This window comes from Cydia splendana, chromosome 13, assembly GCF_910591565.1.
Source record: "Cydia splendana chromosome 13, ilCydSple1.2, whole genome shotgun sequence".
In the NCBI taxonomy this organism is placed as follows: Eukaryota; Metazoa; Arthropoda; class Insecta; order Lepidoptera; family Tortricidae; genus Cydia; species Cydia splendana.
This window is the reverse complement of record NC_085972.1, coordinates 20,520,791-20,539,962: the sequence shown is the minus strand read 5'-3', so window position 1 is coordinate 20,539,962 and position 19,172 is coordinate 20,520,791. Positions and strand designations below refer to the sequence as shown.

At 43.6% G+C, this 19,172-nt stretch overlaps 1 protein-coding gene and 1 long non-coding RNA gene across 2 annotated transcripts in view; one reads left to right on the top strand and one right to left on the bottom strand.

Annotated features, from left to right (window-relative positions):
- LOC134796328 (uncharacterized) overlaps positions 1-19,172 on the bottom strand; it is a 280,891-nt gene that overhangs the window by 79,242 nt on the left and 182,477 nt on the right. The gene's annotated exons all lie outside the window — the stretch shown is intronic.
- LOC134796474 (protein deltex) lies at positions 62-13,546 on the top strand. The gene is made up of 14 exons (XM_063768666.1): positions 62-310; positions 919-1,134; positions 2,307-2,437; positions 3,071-3,254; positions 3,356-3,559; positions 3,688-3,833; positions 5,121-5,214; positions 8,000-8,172; positions 8,324-8,716; positions 8,868-9,256; positions 9,388-9,532; positions 10,091-10,248; positions 10,601-10,709; positions 10,886-13,546. Exons 2-14 carry the CDS (start codon positions 936-938, stop codon positions 11,081-11,083), a joined length of 2,523 nt encoding a protein of 840 aa, XP_063624736.1. The 5' UTR covers positions 62-310; positions 919-935; the 3' UTR covers positions 11,084-13,546.

Below are 19,172 nucleotides of genomic sequence, written 5' to 3'. Positions count from 1 at the left end.
AAAAGTAAAGTTTTTGATAACTTCCTTTCGTTGTAAGTTCAATTAATTTATTTAAAGAATATAATATTATTTTTACATTCAAATATTAAGCTTTAAACAATGGTAAAGCTCGTTTTAATTACTTCTAATTAGTGATGTCGGTGTTTTGTGACGGTGAAACGCTGTCTATCTGTGTTGTTTACAATACATACGCCTGGTTGTGACCAGTAGCGTGTACTAGTTGAATTTGTTATAAAAAATGTGATGCATTAGTAATCGAGCCCTCCAGAGCCAGTGTTTAACCAAAGAATCGAGTATTTACACAAGACTAGTGAGTATTGACTTAACTTATCGTGTTTTGTAAACATTCTTGAACCTGGTGAACTTGTGGTTGGCGTAGGTGTGTCGTTAGTCAGGAAATCGTACAAGTGAATCAATTTGGGTGTTTTACTGTTTTACTAGTCGTTTTGGCTGTTTGAATTAACTTAAGAAGGCTTTTGAGGGACTAAGGGGATTGGCAAGTGGGTAAAATGGTGCAAAGATAATCTCTTCAAATAAGAAATAAGACTCGTTTGGCGGCTTGTCATACCAGTTTCTGACTACATAATTTACCTTGCATTACTTAGCGTAACCGTCTTTAGCTTAAAGTTTATGGGACCTATTTCTATTCCTATCCAAGTTTCTGTCTAACTCATATACTTCTTGCAAGTAAAAGCCTTCTGTAAATGAGAAAACTTGATATGAAATTACTGTGTAAGTAATCAGTGTAAATAGTTGAAAACTCTCCAATTATTAATGTCAATCATCCTCCTAATCCTTTTGAAACCCTCTCAGTCTCAACACAACTCATTTACCAAGTATTGGTACCTGTGCATAAAAATCAGTAGCTACTTTAAATGTTACCAATAGAAAGGTAAGCTTATCCTATTTTATTTTCAGGACATGCCAAGCTAACAATGTCTTCCGTGCACTGTGTGGTGGTGTGGGAATGGCAGTGCGAGGACCAGTGGATCCCACACACACCGAGTGTGGCACGGACATTAGAGAGGGCACACGCCAAGAAGCTGACCCGAGTGGTGCTGGCCGATGCGGACCCGGAGCTCAAGGGGCATTATGTCAACTTGAGGACACTTACACAGAGCTCTGATGCTAGTGGTGAGTACTTACTACTACAGCTAATACAATACAAATACTCTTTACTGCACACCTCAATAGAAGAAAATAATACAGAAAGAAAAAAGCAACAAAAAATGCAATGTAGAGGCAAACAACAGGCAGTCTTATCACTACAAAGCGATCTCTTCCAGACAACCTTTATGTAGTGGAAATTATTACATTTACCTATACTATTGAATAATATTATAACTTATTTGATTTAAACTCTGGTTTTATATCCCAAATACTAAAATGACAATTATTGACCAAACTACTACTGGATTAATCTGGATTTTTACTAAAATCAAAGTTGGATTGGACAAAATATGGTTAATCTAGAAATAGAACCGTCATTTTATATTCTCTAGCAGATGTCAGTCAGATATAACTTAACTGGCCTGTTGCATAGAATAAAACTTGACTTACATTTTTTTTTATAGTCACTAATTAAAGTACAAAGAGCACAAAATTGGTGTCTAAACACACCCTTATTACTATCTATGTTAATAATATAATTGAATGGCATTCTTATCCTAAAATAATAAAATTAAATGGATCTAAATATAATAAAATGAAATGGATCTATTACAATCCTGTTATATTATACACTATCAACCTAAGTGATTGATCAGAAAGTGGGACAAATAAATTAGTCCCCACATAATGTTCAATTGCACTTCCCTGACTCATACAACAGACAATATTGTTTGCTTTTATAGATACGTTTTATAGAACAATAGTTAAGTAATAAACATTTTACAATACAATGTTTTATTATATTGACCATTTAAATTTAACTTATTACACATATGACATTATTGTTTGCAAAAGTATCAAACACCATTATTATTTATTTTATACTCTAGTCTAGTGATTAAAATTATGATTTTGTTAGCAGGCCTTGGTAAACCTGCTATTAAAACTACAATTTTGGATGGATTATGTCTCAGTAGCCCTGGCTAGTCTATCACTTTAGTAGAGCTACCATTAGTTTTTATTTAAATTTATTTACGTGACATGACAATTTGATAAGGGTTTTGGGCAGGTATGTTCAGGTAATTGATTGTACTGGTATGTACTGATGGCAAATTGTTTAATGAATTTAGGCAAGATTGCCCATTCACCATATATGTACAACCAACGAGAAGCTTAAAGCCATTATTTTGTTGTAGAAGGCGAAGGCGGCACGGAGGCGACATGCCGCGTGCGGCGCGCGTGCTACAGCGTCACGTCGGTGGGCGGGCGCGGCGTGCGCTGGGAGTGGGCCGCTCGTGAGGGCTACTACACCGCACTGCCTATGGAGGTGCTAACAGCTACATTCTTAAATGACCATCAGAGAACCTTGTGTTTTAGGATTACGCAATAACAATCAATGATGTGAATGAGGGTAACCCATATGTTTGCGAGTAAATTGCTGCGCGAAGTAACTCAGTTTGTACTTATGTATAATTGTCATAGACATATATGCTTACAATGTCTCGGACGAGGCACGTCTTCAGTTGCTACGGTCTACAGTCACATTTGGTCTGTGGGTTGGGGTTGGGCATATCCTCAGGAAACCTGACACCCACAGGTCAGGGCCACTATCTAAAGTGGCCCTGATCTGGAAGATGCCCGGAAAACGGAAACATGGTCGCCCTAAATCTACTTGGCGCCGTTCTGTGGACCAAGAGCTGGGTGTATTGGGGATGGGGTGGGAGGAGGCTACCCAAGCTGCCCAGGAACGGATTCAGTGGAAGGAAAAGATTCGAGCCCTATACCTCAGCAGGGGGTAACAGGATGGAAAGAAGAAGAAAGAAGGTCCTTTGAGCTCTGTTTCTATTCTCTTTGATGGTTATCTTGGGATGAAATATGAGTAGATAGTATGTGCAGGAAGGCGTTTATGCGATGTTCTTTTAGTGTTTGTTTCAAGATATTATATGTCTTTTTGTTTCAGTTCCAATGCCAACTAGAAGAAGCTTGGACCTCCGGCGTAGAAGTGGTGTGGTGGTGCGGCTGGGCGGCGCGGCCGCGGCACATGTCGGCCCGCGGGCCGGGCGGCGCGCTGCGTATCCTGCACCGCGCTCCGCAACCTCCCTACCCTTTAGCACGATCGCAGCCCGCCCCTCCGCCGAGAGCAGGTCAGTAATTAAATTATCCCCTGTATGTTGTTTTATGTATTGTGTTCCCACAATTAAATAATTTAGATTTATATATTTCTATAATATTTTTTTGTTCACAGTACCAGCCCCCCGCACACACATCCCCCAGCAGCACACGGGGTCCAGCGTGCACTCCACAGCCTCTCTAGCGTCCCTAGCATCCACAATGTCAGTTCGCTCCGCCCCGCCCCAGACTGTGGTCCGGAGCGGCCGCAGCGCCTCGCCGAGCAAGGAACGGAAGCCTGGCTTAGCTAGACAAATCCTGCACAATTTGAATATATTCAGTGAGTCACATATTATTATATGTCTAATTAGATACTGAACAGTTCAATTATATAGAGCTCGGGGTCAAGGCTCCGTGCCTTCCGCCCTACACCCCTAAAAAAAAAGCTAATACCTCTTATTTCAACAGGTCACAACAGCAGCAAACCCGGTCTAGAGAGCCAACACAGTACCGACTCGGAAGAACCCCGTGCGTCGCTCTCTCACGGCGGCCGGCGACACAGTGTCGACACCGTGTCAACGTATCTCAGCCACGAGAGCAAGGACAGTCTGCAGGTGCGTATCCCTTACATTTAGTGTCGGTTAAGACTCGAGTCCGTTGAGTCCCCTGCTTTAAGACTTGACTCCGTTTTTCAGACTCTTTTAATAAAATCACGTTTTAAAATTTAGTATGTCTATGTATAGGTATGCTATTTTTTCTACTCGTCGACTGTAATTCTTGAATTAAGATTTCTTATACCAAACTGCAATTGGATATTTTTAATGTATGGGCTCCCAACTCAACTATAATATTAATTTCGATACAGTTTAGTCAACTATTAGGGTTCCGTACCCAAAGGGTAAAACGGGACCCTATTACTAAGACTTCGCTGTCCGTCCGTCCGTCCGTCCGTCCGTCCGTCCGTCCGTCCGTCCGTCCGTCCGTCTGTCACCAGGCTGTATCTCACGAACCGTGATAGCTAGACAGTTGAAATTTTCACAGATGATGTATTTCTGTTGCCGCTATAACAACAAATACTAAAAACAGAATAAAATAAAGATTTAAATGGGGCTCCCATACAACAAACGTGATTTTTGACCAAAGTTAAGCAACGTCGGGAGTGGTCAGTACTTGGATGGGTGACCGTTTTTTTTTTGCTTTTTTTTCGTTTTTTGCATTATGGTACGGAACCCTTCGTGCGCGAGTCCGACTCGCACTTGCCCGGTTTTTTCATGAAATTGACCAATCACAGCTCGCCGCGATCAAGGGGACGAAACAAAACCATAGCTCAAATTCATTATTTATTTTAGGTTGTATAGTAGAAACAATTGCTTCGTAAGTCAGAAACGCGCATGTGACACCCTTAATATAGCAACATCCATAGACTACGAAAACCACTTAGCGTTGCTTGTTAGTCTCCATAGGCTACGGTAACCAAAATCGAGAAAACAACTGTCTAAAAATTGAATTTAGCGCGGAGCAAGTACCAGGGCCTCATGAGTTACGAGAAGGTGTCGTTGACCAACGCGCCGGGCCGCGGCGGCCGGGGCGCGTACCAGTATAAAGGTATCGCGGCTGCTCGCGTATCTTTAGCTGTATACTTTTGGTTTGGTTTGTTTGTATGATTCTACTAGTTTAAAGTATTATTTTTGTTGACTCTTAGAAAAAGTATTGTATACAATAGTGATATAATCAAATTCAAATCATGCTTCAATCAAGCTTTTCAATCTCTTACCTCACTTAGGCAACTCAGCAAGCTACGTTGCCTAAACACGGTACTCGACTGAAAAGCTCTGTATTATATCACGAGTGTATAAAATACTATTGCCATTGTTTTGAAATGGTTGTTGTTATTTGTTCAGCAAGCGTCAACGGGCTCCCTGTTGAACTGCAGCGCGGGCAGCGACGACGTGTTCGACGCGCCGCCGCCGCCGCCACCACCCCAGCCCACCGTCGGTGAGTGCTACAGTTACACGGGGTTGCCAATAGCATTGGCAGGCCGAAGTTTTTTACAGATAGTGCCAGGATAGGGTTTCCCCAGTCAGTCCTATGAATAGAGTACTTTTTTTGATCCGTTAAACCAAAAAGCCACAGAAAACAACTAGAAACAGGGTAAACCTATCCTGGCGCCATCATTGGCCACACCTTTTATACAGTTTGTGCTTTAGATTTACCTTGGGACGCCTAGAATAGCGTCCCACAGGGAATATAAAACACAACATTTAGACTGTCTTAGAAACGTGTATTCCTATTTTTTAACCGACTTCAATTTCATAGAAGGAGGAGGTTCTGTATTCGGTTGTGGATATTATTTTTTTTTATGTACGTTCACCGATTACTCCGACATCCGTAGTCCGATTTGAGTAATTCTTTTTTTGTTTGAAAGGAGCTACCTCCAAGTTGGTCCCATATTAATTTGGTTCTGTTCTGATAATTCTTTTTTTTGTTTGGAAGAAGTTACCTCCAAGGTGTTTCTGTATTATTTTTGGTTCTGGTCTGATGATGGAATCCATGAGGAGCTGAGGGAACTCCTCAATTTTTAAAGGCACGTGTAAAGTGATTTCGGTGTTTTCTAAAGTAACTCGAGCATTTGCTTCCGAAAACCACCAATTTGATGTAGTGCAACTGTAGCCTTACCATGAGTTTGACACTACCCCCAATCTACTTAGCCTTACCACGAGTTTGACATTGACATATTCGCTAACGTCTTCGTAACTTACTTTTTATGCATCTCGCTCGCACTAATATGTTAGTACGAGCGAGATGCATAGAAAGTAAATTACACACACGCTAGCGAATATATCAATGTCAAACTCGTGGTATTAAGCTGGTAAGGCTACTGATCGGGGGTCAGGGTTAGGAGTTAAGGGGTCAGGGATTAAGGGGTCGGGGAATGGCGGTTAAGGGTTGCTGGTTCAGGGTCGAGGGGTTCCTGGATCAGGGGTTGATGCGCTGTGAGGTTGAGTGATCGGGGGGTTGAGGGATTGGATCAGTGGCGGGGCGGAGGATGGATTTAGTGTAGTGAAAGGAATTATAATTTCCCAGACGGACTCGCGAAAATTCCTGATTACATATTTATTAAAGTAATAGGTACACAAAGGACCCCGCAGCAAACATAGGGAAAAAGTGGTTTCAGATAAATCTCACTAAATTTTAGTATGATGTTAATTTGGCTCGCCTGATTATTTTTTTGTATGGGCACAACTCTCTCAGAAGTATACTTTCAGAAATAATCAATGTAATTGTTTTATACAAAAATGTGTTTGTTAACCATTTTTACGTAATTCCTCCTCTTTGTCCTGTTTTGCATTTTGCATGTCGTTCGTAACATAGATAACTGATAACATGCGATGTCAACGTGACAGTTTATGTAAGTAGAACCAAATCTACCATGACTGACTATTATAATTCATCCGGTAATCTCACCATCGGAAAGAATCAAAAATACACGGGCTTCAACAAGCGTAGATACATGACTGACAGTTGGTGGCTGGGGGTGGGGGCCTACCGCGAACCACGTTCGACGTGTTGCCTCCCTGTCACACATACGTACGAATTTAAAAGTGCGACAGAGAGGCAACACGTCGAACGTGATTCGCGGTAGGCCCACTGCACCTTATAACGTCAGTGACTGTCAGTGCGTGTCATAACAATGTGTCATAACAGTAATCGATTTTAGAAAACATGTCACGTTAATAGAAAACTATATACTTGATTATTTCTGAAATTTAACATCACAATCCAAATTAACATCATACTAAAATTTCGTGAGATTTAACTGAAACCACTTTTTCCCTATGTTTGCTGCGGGGTCCTTTAGTGTTAAACATGATCTTGTTTTTTATTCATGCGTCGCGCTCTTAACAATGCGTTAAAACTAAAAATGGAAAAGTAAAAAGTTTTTACAAAAAAAAAGAAAACCGACTTCAAAAAGGATGAAATAAAATATTATCGTTTTATAAGTCTATGCGTTACCAACTGATATGTTTGAAGTCGGTGCCAAGCCAAGTAGTAACAATACCAATACTATTGTAAATGTGTAAGTAATTCTGTCTGCCTCTTTGTCGTCTTTTCATGGCTAAACAACTGAACCGCTTTAGGTGAAATTTGGCAAGAAGGTAAATTCCTTAAATTGTTTTATATTTTGAAATGGACGGAATGGATGGAATAGTCCTCTGGATAAGGGACAGGAAATAACTCAGTCCCAATCCCACACTTGCGTGCTATAGACTGTTCGAGCATTAGTAAGAAATGCTCTTTAAAAAATACGACGGCAAAAAATGCATTTGATTTACACTAATGTGCCGACAAACATGGTACGGACTGCGCCAAGAAGGTTTGATCGTGTGTTCTGAGTTGTGTTCTTAGGTACAGTCGCCGTCAATGATATGTTTACACTATTGCACCTTACTCCTTTGTAATAAGGCGAAAAGTTTAAACATATTTTTAACGTCGACTGTACCTACAGAAAGTACGTTAATTGTCGTCGTGTAAGGCAATCCAACGTAGGTACATCCTTATCGAATCGCACCAAAATCATGGTATGCTTCAAAATTTGGCTTGGCACCGACTTCAAACATATCAGTTGGTAACGCATAGACTTAAAAAAGGATAATATTTTATTTCATCCTTTTTGAAGTCGGTTTTCTTTTTTTTGTAAAAACTTTTTATGTAAGAATAATTTTGGTCAAGCGAGAGTTACCCTGAATATGTTAATAAATGTAAATTGTCTATGTGTCAGGTATGGAAGGTTCCGGTGGTGTCTGCGTGTGGGTGGGTGCGGTGTCGGCGCCGCTCCGCAGCAGCAGCTGCGCGCGCTGCCGCCGGCCGCTCGGCGCCGGCGCCGCCGTGCTGCCGTGCCAGCACATGCTGCACCTGCACTGCCTCGACACCCAGCTCACACAGCGGCCGCAAGTATGTCTACACTAGACACCGCAGCAGCAGCTGCGCGCGCTGCCGCCGGCCGCTCGGCGCCGGCGCCGCCGTGCTGCCGTGCCAGCACATGCTGCACCTGCACTGCCTCGACACCCAGCTCACACAGCGGCCGCAAGTATGTCTACACTAGACACCGCAGCAGCAGCTGCGCGCGCTGCCGCCGGCCGCTCGGCGCCGGCGCCGCCGTGCTGCCGTGCCAGCACATGCTGCACCTGCACTGCCTGGAGACCCAGCTCACACAGCGGCCGCAAGTATGTCTACACTAGACACCGCAGCAGCAGCTGCGCGCGCTGCCGCCGGCCGCTCGGCGCCGGCGCCGCCGTGCTGCCGTGCCAGCACATGCTGCACCTGCACTGCCTCGACACCCAGCTCACACAGCGGCCGCAAGTATGTCTACACTAGACACCGCAGCAGCAGCTGCGCGCGCTGCCGCCGGCCGCTCGGCGCCGGCGCCGCCGTGCTGCCGTGCCAGCACATGCTGCACCTGCACTGCCTCGACACCCAGCTCACACAGCGGCCGCAAGTATGTCTACACTAGACACCGCAGCAGCAGCTGCGCGCGCTGCCGCCGGCCGCTCGGCGCCGGCGCCGCCGTGCTGCCGTGCCAGCACATGCTGCACCTGCACTGCCTCGACACCCAGCTCACACAGCGGCCGCAAGTATGTCTACACTAGACACCGCAGCAGCAGCTGCGCGCGCTGCCGCCGGCCGCTCGGCGCCGGCGCCGCCGTGCTGCCGTGCCAGCACATGCTGCACCTGCACTGCCTCGACACCCAGCTCACACAGCGGCCGCAAGTATGTCTACACTAGACACCGCAGCAGCAGCTGCGCGCGCTGCCGCCGGCCGCTCGGCGCCGGCGCCGCCGTGCTGCCGTGCCAGCACATGCTGCACCTGCACTGCCTGGACACCCAGCTCACACAGCGGCCGCAAGTATGTCTACACTAGACACCGCAGCAGCAGCTGCGCGCGCTGCCGCCGGCCGCTCGGCGCCGGCGCCGCCGTGCTGCCGTGCCAGCACATGCTGCACCTGCACTGCCTCGACACCCAGCTCACACAGCGGCCGCAAGTATGTCTACACTAGACACCGCAGCAGCAGCTGCGCGCGCTTGCGCCGGTCGCTCGGCGCCGGCGCCGCCGTGCTGCCGTGCCAGCACATGCTGCACCTGCACTGCCTGGACACCCAGCTCACACAGCGGCCGCAAGTATGTCTACACTAGACACCGCAGCAGCAGCTGCGCGCGCTGCCGCCGGCCGCTCGGCGCCGGCGCCGCCGTGCTGCCGTGCCAGCACATGCTGCACCTGCACTGCCTCGACACCCAGCTCACACAGCGGCCGCAAGTATGTCTACACTAGACACCGCAGCAGCAGCTGCGCGCGCTTGCGCCGGTCGCTCGGCGCCGGCGCCGCCGTGCTGCCGGGCCAGCACATGCTGCACCTGCACTGCCTCGACACACACAGCGGCCGCAAGTATGTCTACACTATGCATTAAGCGTGTGTTTCGGCCTTCGCGACGATTCATAGCTCACCGTCGTCTATACGTCTATTGAGACACTCGGGGAGGATCAGTTGTTCGCGTGGCGAAGGAGTCTGTTAGGTGACGCTCCAGGCTTTCGGCCGTCGCGGAGCCCGGCCTTCAGTTGTCGCAACCGTGGCCATTGGGTGAGGTAAACACAGTCAATGAAAAGGATTATTTTACCCGTGTTTACCCAGGTAGGGGCGAGTCAATTACAGACACTTTGAACTGTACGCTTGTGGTCTTTGGCTTTCACGGGCCTTGACGCTCCGCTCCGCCATCAAGCGTTGTCGTCTCTAGCTCGCTTCCGCCCGTTTTTTGCGGGTAAAAGCTAGCAACAATAATAATTTTAGAAACTTAACATATTTTTTTTTTGTTATCAGGAACCCTTATTCATCGAATGCCTTGTATGTGGACGCGTGTACGGCCAAGACACCCGCGCCGCGCCGCAAGGCGAGCAGCCGGCCGGCAGCATGGCGTGGCGGCTCGAGCCAACTGCTCTACCCGGACACGACTGCGGCTCCATCCTGGTCACGTACAAGTGAGTCGCAGCTAAATTTCCTCGGTCATCGCATCCCGGGTGCTAACTGCCGGCTGATAACTCGTTGCGCAATGAACCCTCGTGGACGTTAGGTGCCGCTCCGTTGGCGGGTTGAGGAACGGCAACCACCCCCAAACACTATTTCATAACTTGTCTCTAGAGATCTCATAATATTATAGATACGAAATTGCATCGAAATCAAATTACTAGATCCTTCGAGGTATACCATAGACTTTAGATTGGTTCCAAATTAAAAGACTTATTTTTATTCATAAGTGAAAGAGTACATGATCTTACTGTATATTGTCCTTATATCATGCTTATGATATTTAAACCTAATGTTCCCTTGCAGTTTCCAGTCGGGTCGGCAAGGCCCGCGGCAGCCGGCGCCCGGGGCTCCGTACTACGCGGTGGGCTTCCCCAGACACTCGTTGCTGCCAGACACGCCACTCGGAAGACAGGTATTGTAATTGGAATAAAATCATTTTGTTTTATAAAATATTAATTTATATCTCTCGTAGGTGCACAATTTTTATTCAAATTATAGTTCAAAATCTGATTTAAATATGTCTTTTACAAAAGGACACCGGGATTTAAGCGGCTAAAGCATCCATGAATATGTGATGGTTTCCCACAGGTCCTAGCAGCACTCCGCACCGCATGGGAGCGTCGCGTCCTCTTCACCGTCGCCACCAGCCTCACCACCGGCCGAGAGCACGTGGTAGCCTGGCGAACCACTCCCCCACCCTCTGACGCCTCCCACTACCACACAGACGCACATAGGCTCTTAACACAAGCACTAGACAGGCTACATGCTCTCATCAACGATCACTGATCATCACCAGCCACAGAACTGGCGCTGAGCAGGCTATATACGTCAACAACCACGTTGGCAGTCCTCGACATTTCTTCATAAACTTCCTGCTTCGCACAGCTAAACTGTGGAATGAATTATCGCCTGCGGAATTTCCGAAATGGAATTTTCAGTATGTATTTACAGTATTTTTACATATGTTCTCAAAGGACAGTATTGAATGTACCAGCATTCCTTATATGACTAAGACAAAGATGCTGTTGCATTTAATATTATATTTTATTTTAAACAAAGGTAAATTAACATTGAAGAGAAAATCTCAAGACAGTGTTTATTCACTCGAAAGAAATTGCTACTGATGTGCCGTGGGAAAGATTCCAAGATTGCGAAATCTCCACATATCTGCCAGATCGGAAATCTGCCATGGGACATCCTGTATTTTTGTATGGTGTACGAAATTATTCCGTTTCCAAAATGAAAATTACCTTTATGAAATTTTCAACTAGGTTAGGTACTAAACCTTTGTAACTACCAGTTTTTACTAAAATTACAGATCGGTAATCGAATACGGAACCGTGCGCGTTACAGGGTCTGTCATCTTGTGGCCCGAATCGGAAACATAAACATGTACATACATTGCCAAAGCAATTTAGTGCTACCATCTACCGTTCTCATACATTTTCTTGTGAATAGTAGGTTCTGCCATCTCGTGGGCTACATCGGAAGCATATACATTTCACATTTACGCCTCGCTCCAAAAATCTGACGACTGCGGCTCCTGTGCTGCTCCCTATAGTTCATGCACGCTCCCTATTGGGCTACTCGAACTGTCACTTTAGTTGCGGCAACTATCTCAACGGAATATAAGCAGCTGATTGACCGGCAACGATCAACGTGAAGCGAGTTTTTATGGACGCGAGTGTTTACTACATATTAAAAAAACAAACACCAATTACGCGGAATCTAGATCTACATACTTTTTTGTGCAATAACAATAGTCGATCAAAGTCAAAGTCTCTTTATCCTTGCCGGTCTGTCAGCTGCCTATATACATACATATATATATATTAATCATGTATTATATATAATTAGTATTATAGTAATTATAACGTCTTCCCATTGTTATCGAATGTTATTGTGATATTCGTCTTCCTCGTCTCTCTGACCATATTTTGGTAGCTATGTTAAGAGACTGATAGTATATTATTATATATTTGTAAAACGCAAGTCGATTCACTGCCTTAGTTAATCTGGTTACATATTTATGATCGACCTGCTTATTTTGTAAGTTGTATTTTAGAGAATTTTAATTAAGACATAGATTTTAATAGCGTATAGTAAAAATTATATTTTGTAAAAGGATATATTTATGAAAATTTCCATTAGGAATCTTGCCAGTAAGTGCCTTTATGTTAAACTAAGTTAGTTTTTGGTTAGATTTTAGTGAATTCCACGCGATATATATTTGGCCAAAACTATCCACTATAATGTTATGGTTGATCGATTGATTAAACAATATAAAAATAGTAAAACAACATTTTTGGTTCAAGATTATTTATTGAAAATGTTATTAATTTATAGTAATTTTCAGTACATAATTAAAAACATTTTTAGAGTGTGATGTGCTTTAAATTCATAGGTATACACTCTCGCGCTTCTACATCTCGATATTGTATGATATTGTTAGATATTTGTAGCCTTACACCGGCGTAGTATTTAGGCCATAGCCGGCAAAGTACCAATATTCATTGAAATTTTACATATTCTATTTTTCTATATTTTACTAATCCCTGTTATATAAAATAATTCTAGAGGTCAGGATATCCGAATGCTATGATTGCTATGAACATTTTTTTTACTAATTTTATTAATAAAACTCTTAAATAGTTATAACATTTGGACATCTTCAAAATTTCTACATATGCTTTGGTTATAGATTTGGTCAAATATATTGGCAAACTTTGTAGATATAGGTTATGGCATTCAATAGAAATTGCAAAATGTGTAATTTCGCAGAATTGTTCGTACATTTACTTTACACTTTTACATTTTCTATTAAATCGTAATGTTTTAGTAAGCGTATGCCATAGAAGTCTTCCAGAGGCAACGAATCTTCCATATAAGCTTTACTATGTAATGAATAGCTAGGATATTTATAACTTCTTACATTTGTTATCATATCATGCATGTTGTTACTCTTTGTAAAGATTGTTCAAAGGAAAAAAATATTACTCATTGACTATTAAAATTATATTCATAATCAAATAGGCACGCTATCAAGTTATCTTGCTAGGTATGAAATGAGAAATAAATCCTTTTCGCCAGGGGGCGCCATAAAGCCTTCAGTAAGAAGTGCATATTTTGCAGTCAAAAGTGTGAACTGGTTAAAAGAACTTTTAACCGACAAAAACAGGCAAAACTGCTTTTGACTGAGCATGTTGGTCAAAAAAAAGCAAAAAAAAAATAACCCTAACCTACCTATCTCTGGGAACAGTTTCGTTTTTAAGGCGTAGCAAAAAAAAAATAACCCTAACCTACCTATTTCTGGGAAAAAAAAAACTTAAACCTAGCAACCGAATAACACGTACTTCTTAAAATAAATTTGTGGAAAATAAAATATTTAAATATTTTCAATCTAAATCCAATCTCTCGATACAATATGTAGACAAAGTTATAGTCACAGTGCAGCGGAAAGTATTTCTCCGCGAAGGCCGGAGTCCGCAGGCCTAAACCAAAAGGAGCGCCGCCGACCCGGTTGACATGACAAGTATGTCAGTGTAAAAACATCAACAACAACAGCGAAATCCTTAATTTCTTGTTTACAAGTGATTTCTATCGTGTTACTTATTACCTACTACCGATCCCCGTGGCCGAGTCTTGTGAGTGCGTCAGCCTTGAACGTTGTGCTCTTTAAGTGCTTCAAGTGTATACCAGTTCTGCAAGGTCACGGCTGTTCCTTTGGAGGAATCTACTTCGCTTTTGGGAAACGTTCCAACGAATGAAGACATTTAAATGTGTTGTAAATAATTCTCTTTCATTTGCTATTTAGTGTTTGTCTTTGTATCTATACTTCTTTGTATTTTTATGTAAATTTTCAATGTTTAATCAAAATGCCCCACCTGAGATCCCGCTCCTGGAATGTCCCATCTGCTGCGACCATAAACGGTACAAAGGCCAACGCGGCCTCAATATTCACTGCGTTCGCGCTCATAGCCCGCGAATCGACCCGCAACTGCCCCCAACAGTGACTAACAACGTGGCAACCAACAGCAACGCTAATACTCACCCGGCTACTAGCTCAATTATATCCCTAGCTCAATTGCTAGCCACCCTTAAGAACGAAACAAAATTAACTAAACGTATACCTAAAGGTGCTCGTTCTTCTGTAGCACGAAGTCTGGCGGAGTGCATAGCCAGAGTGGTAGCAGATAACAGCAATGCTTCTTGGGAACGTCTTTTAACTTTTGCCTATCAAAATTTACATATTCCACACATGAAATCAAACCGAAGCTTAACATCAATTATCAAAAGTAACGTAACTCACCCCTCCTTTCCCATACCTCATTCCGTTCACAACCCGACAGACCAAACTACTCGCTTATTATCAACCAACCCAAAGTACAAATGCAAATCGATAGAAAATAAATTATCCGATGGCAACATAAAAGGAGCAACTAGATTACTATTTTCCAGCGATACCTTGGCGACTTGCTCTCCTGCCGTGCTCAATGACCTGCAAGAGAAACACCCCTCCGTTTCAACATCTTCATTGCAACCCAACCCACCGGCCACCTCTTCCCAGCCACTACAAGTATCGAAAACTGCAATCTTACATGCGATACTCTCCTTTCTAACTGGGTCAGCAGGCGGACTAGACGGAATCTCTCCGCAACACCTAAAAGATTTAACTAGCCCGCTTGCAGGAGATGCCGGTGAGACTTTACTGGATGAGCTAACCGCACTCACAAACCTTATGCTTACGGGTAAAGTTTGCCAAGACATCGTCCCCGTACTATATGGGGCTAATCTTGTTGCGCTCATGAAAAAAGATGGCGGAATACGACCAATTGCAGTCGGAAACACATTTCGGCGCCTCACATCAAAAATTTGTTGCCGTGAGTTTCATTCCCGTCTAACAAGCAAATTTAAACCTACCCAGCTGGGCTTTGGACTTAAAGGAGGGTGTGAAGCGGCAGTACATGCGACTCGCTCTTTTTTAGACAGCCAACATTTCGAAATTCTTGTGAAAGTTGACGTTAAAAACGCCTTTAATTCCATAGACCGTGGCATCTTATTGAACCAAATTGAAAATGATTTGCCAGAAATTTATAGCTACCTTTGGCAATGTTACGGGACCACTTCAAAGCTTATGTATAAAAATAATGAAATACTTTCTTGTGTAGGATGTCAGCAAGGAGACCCACTAGGGCCCGCAATTTTCAGCCTAGCCATCCACCCCGTCATCACTCAGCTCACATCGGACCTAAATCTCTGGTATTTAGACGACGGCACCATCGGTGGCAGTAAGTCATCTGTGTTGGCAGACCTTAAAACTTTAATCGACCTCTTCGCAGAAATCGGTCTTTCAATCAATTTTAATAAGTGTGAAATGTTCATTTCAGAAGCCATTCCGGCCAATACCCGATCCTCTATTATCAACGAGATTAACCAGCTCACACCAAATATTTCCATTTTAACCCGCGAAACCCTCACACTTTTAGGAGCCCCCATTTTAGACGAATCCATCCCGTTATGCATAAATTCCAAAATAGAAAAATTCTTTAAGTGTTCCAACCTTTTTTATGAAATCAACCCACATATGGCCCTCTACATCTTACGTCTATGCCTTTTCTCGCCCAAATTTTTGTACATCCTTCGCTGCGCCCCACTTTGGAAATTCCCCATAATTACTGCAAACATCGACCAAATTTTAAAGGACACCGTTAGTAAAATTCTGAACGTAACCTTCACATCCCCCAGTTGGATCCAGGCTACCCTCCCGATCAAATACGGCGGTCTTGGTATCCGTTTGACGGGCAGTTTAGCTCTCCCGGCCTTTTTGTCGTCTGTCTATAGCACGCTCACCCTCATTGGTGGTATATTACGTACCCCTTCAACCGCTAATGTGTCGGTGTCGTGCCTGGCGGACGCTGAATCGGCTTGGAGTGCAGACCATCCCGTCGAACGGGTACCAGAGGAAAAATCTAGCCAAGCAACATGGGACGTCATAAATATAAAATCGCAACACCAACTCCTACTACAAAACTGCCATAACGACTACGAACGGGCGAGGCTATTAGCCGTTTCCGAAAAGGAATCAGGACATTGGCTGCACGCGCTTCCATCGCGAAACCTTGGCTCCACTCTAGATCCTTCAGCCCTACGCATCGCTGTCTGCCTCCGCCTGGGCTTAAAAATATGCGAGCCCCACACCTGTAGTCGATGCGCTCAAGCTGTTGATGCTTTAGGACGGCACGGCTTACACTGCCAAATGAGCGCAGGCCGACTATATAGACACGCCACATTGAACGACCTGATCCGCCGCGCTCTTTGCACCGCCTCTTTACCCGCAACTCTGGAACCGTCAGGCCTCTCTGCCACAGATGGCAAGAGACCTGACGGCTGCACTCTTGTGCCCTGGAGCCTTGGCCGCCCTTTAGCGTGGGACGCTACCTGCGTCGATACGCTAGCACCGTCCCACGTTGAGGGATCGGCCCGGAAGCCCGGGACTGCCGCGGACCAGGCCCAGACACTAAAGCGCCGCAAATATGCGTTTCTAACGGACACATACGATTTTGCGGCGCTCGCCATTGAAACACTGGGCCCATGGTCGACCGACACCAAACAGTTAATAAAGGAAGTGTCGGTCAGGCTAATAGGCGTCTCGGGCGACCACAGGGCGGGCTCCTTCTTGGCTCAAAGATTAAGTCTGGCGGTTCAAAGGGGCAACGCCGCCAGCATTCTAGGGTCCATTCCAGAAGCGGGTAGCTTGGGAGAGATATTTTATATTTAGTATTTAGTTGTTAGTTTAAGGTTTTGTGTAAGTATTATTTTAATAATTGAATATGATTTATTTATTTGGGTTATACTTGCATATTAAATTATTCCATTTCTGGGAGCACTTTTGACTGATAGTAACAGTCACAATTACTATTAAGCAATGATTTTCAGGTAAAACTACTTTTGACCAACATGCTCAGTCAAAAGCAGTTTTGCCTGTTTTTGTCGGTTAAAAGTTCTTTTGACCAGTTCACACTTTTGACTGCGACACATATATGTACTTTGAAGAATTCGACCTATGCCGCTGTGGCCCGGTGGCCGAATGGCATAGGCACCTGCCGCGATAGCAGAGGACTCTGGTTCGATTCCAGCCTGGGGCACTGGAGGCCTTGGTCACTTTTTCTTAGTATGTATATGACATTTATTTCAGTTTCCTTTGTTCTATATATGAAAGTTTGTATAATATGCACAATTTAATTGATTGTCTACAATATAATCTGATAACAATAGTTATTTGTACAACAAGAGATCAAAGTTTGATATTTCTTCGAGTGCTTATTTGGAATTTGGATTCAAAAGCGCACGAGATGTAAATAACTTTGATCTCGTGTAGTACACAAAAATTTTCACCCTAAGGGGTCATCCATTAATTACGTCACACGTTTAGGGGGAGGGAGGGTTCAAGAAAATGTGACATGTTGTGATATGGGGGAGGGGGGAGTCACAAACATTGTGACGTCACTTTAACTTCATCAGTAACCGAAAATTAATTTATATTTTTTTATTCGCTGTACAGTTAAATAATGAGTTTTTGGAAGTAATTTTCGTTCCTAATTGGTTTTGTGTTATAAAATGACTAATATTTCTTTTACCAAAAATATTATTGCATTAAAAAAAATAATGCCGAGTTACTATTACCGATTTCGATGAAAACAAAATTGCCTAAAATGTGACGTCACACCAGGTGGGGAGGGATTTGCAAAATGTGACCAAGTGTGACAAGGAGGGGGGGAGGGGTAAAAAAACCTAGAAATTCGTGTGACGTAATTAATGGATGATCCCTAAGCAGTGAGAACATACCTAGAGGGACAGAGATAATAGAACCCAAGTATATCGAACTTGTATTAGACCCCGCATGTTGAAATGACATTTGACTATAAAGGTCACTTGAATGTCATTTTGTCTCACTCAGTGAGCAAAATCGCATTTTGCTCACTGAGTGAGACAAAATGACTCAGTGAGCAAAATCGCATTTTGCTCACTGTTTTTAAGAAGCAAAGTACCCTTGTTCGAGCTGCTGAGGTGAAAATACTTTTGTACTATAAATACACTGTTGGTCTATTTTCATTCAGTCACACATTATACCTTTTGTCTGACATAATATTGTGCAATTGAAGCAAGATATGTACCTAGTTTCCAGTAGAGACATGATGTGTCATTGTTTTCAACAGTTCTGAATTCACATAAAGACTAGTGTAAAATATTAAGATTTATATTAAATAAATGTTTATATTCTACATTAAAGCTGTTTTGCTTATTTATCTACTATTTAATACTTATCTAACCCTCTTGATAGGTGTTTTAACGTTAATGTAACTAATTCTTCTTTGTCGGTCCCTCGTTACTGAGGATGGTGACCACTGACTGGGTTTCGTAGCCCCTGTGATTTGTCTCCGAGGGTCTCGATCTCCCGTAGCCCTCACCGCTTGATGGTATGCCTGAAGTGGCCTTTTTAACTTGGTCAGACCACCTAGTTTGTGTGCAGAAAATATAGTTTTTAGTGCCGAAATATATACCCATACAACCATTTCCAGTCGCCGTTACGACGCGGTGTTGACACATCTTGTGTCGACACCGTCTGTTTCGGTCACAATTCCAGTCGCAGAGTCGTCGCCGTGTCGACACAGTTACCAGAAATGGGGAAGGGTCGACACATGACACAAATTGACATAAAGTGTGGTCGCCGTGTGCACACATTGTTTCGAGTTTGCGACTACTTTATGCCAAAAGCATTCGTTCATTCGTTCATTTTGTTCCTGTCAAATGGAAACTGTCAGATGGAAAAATAGTTAAATAAAAATAAGTGACATTTAATACGCCATCTCTAAAA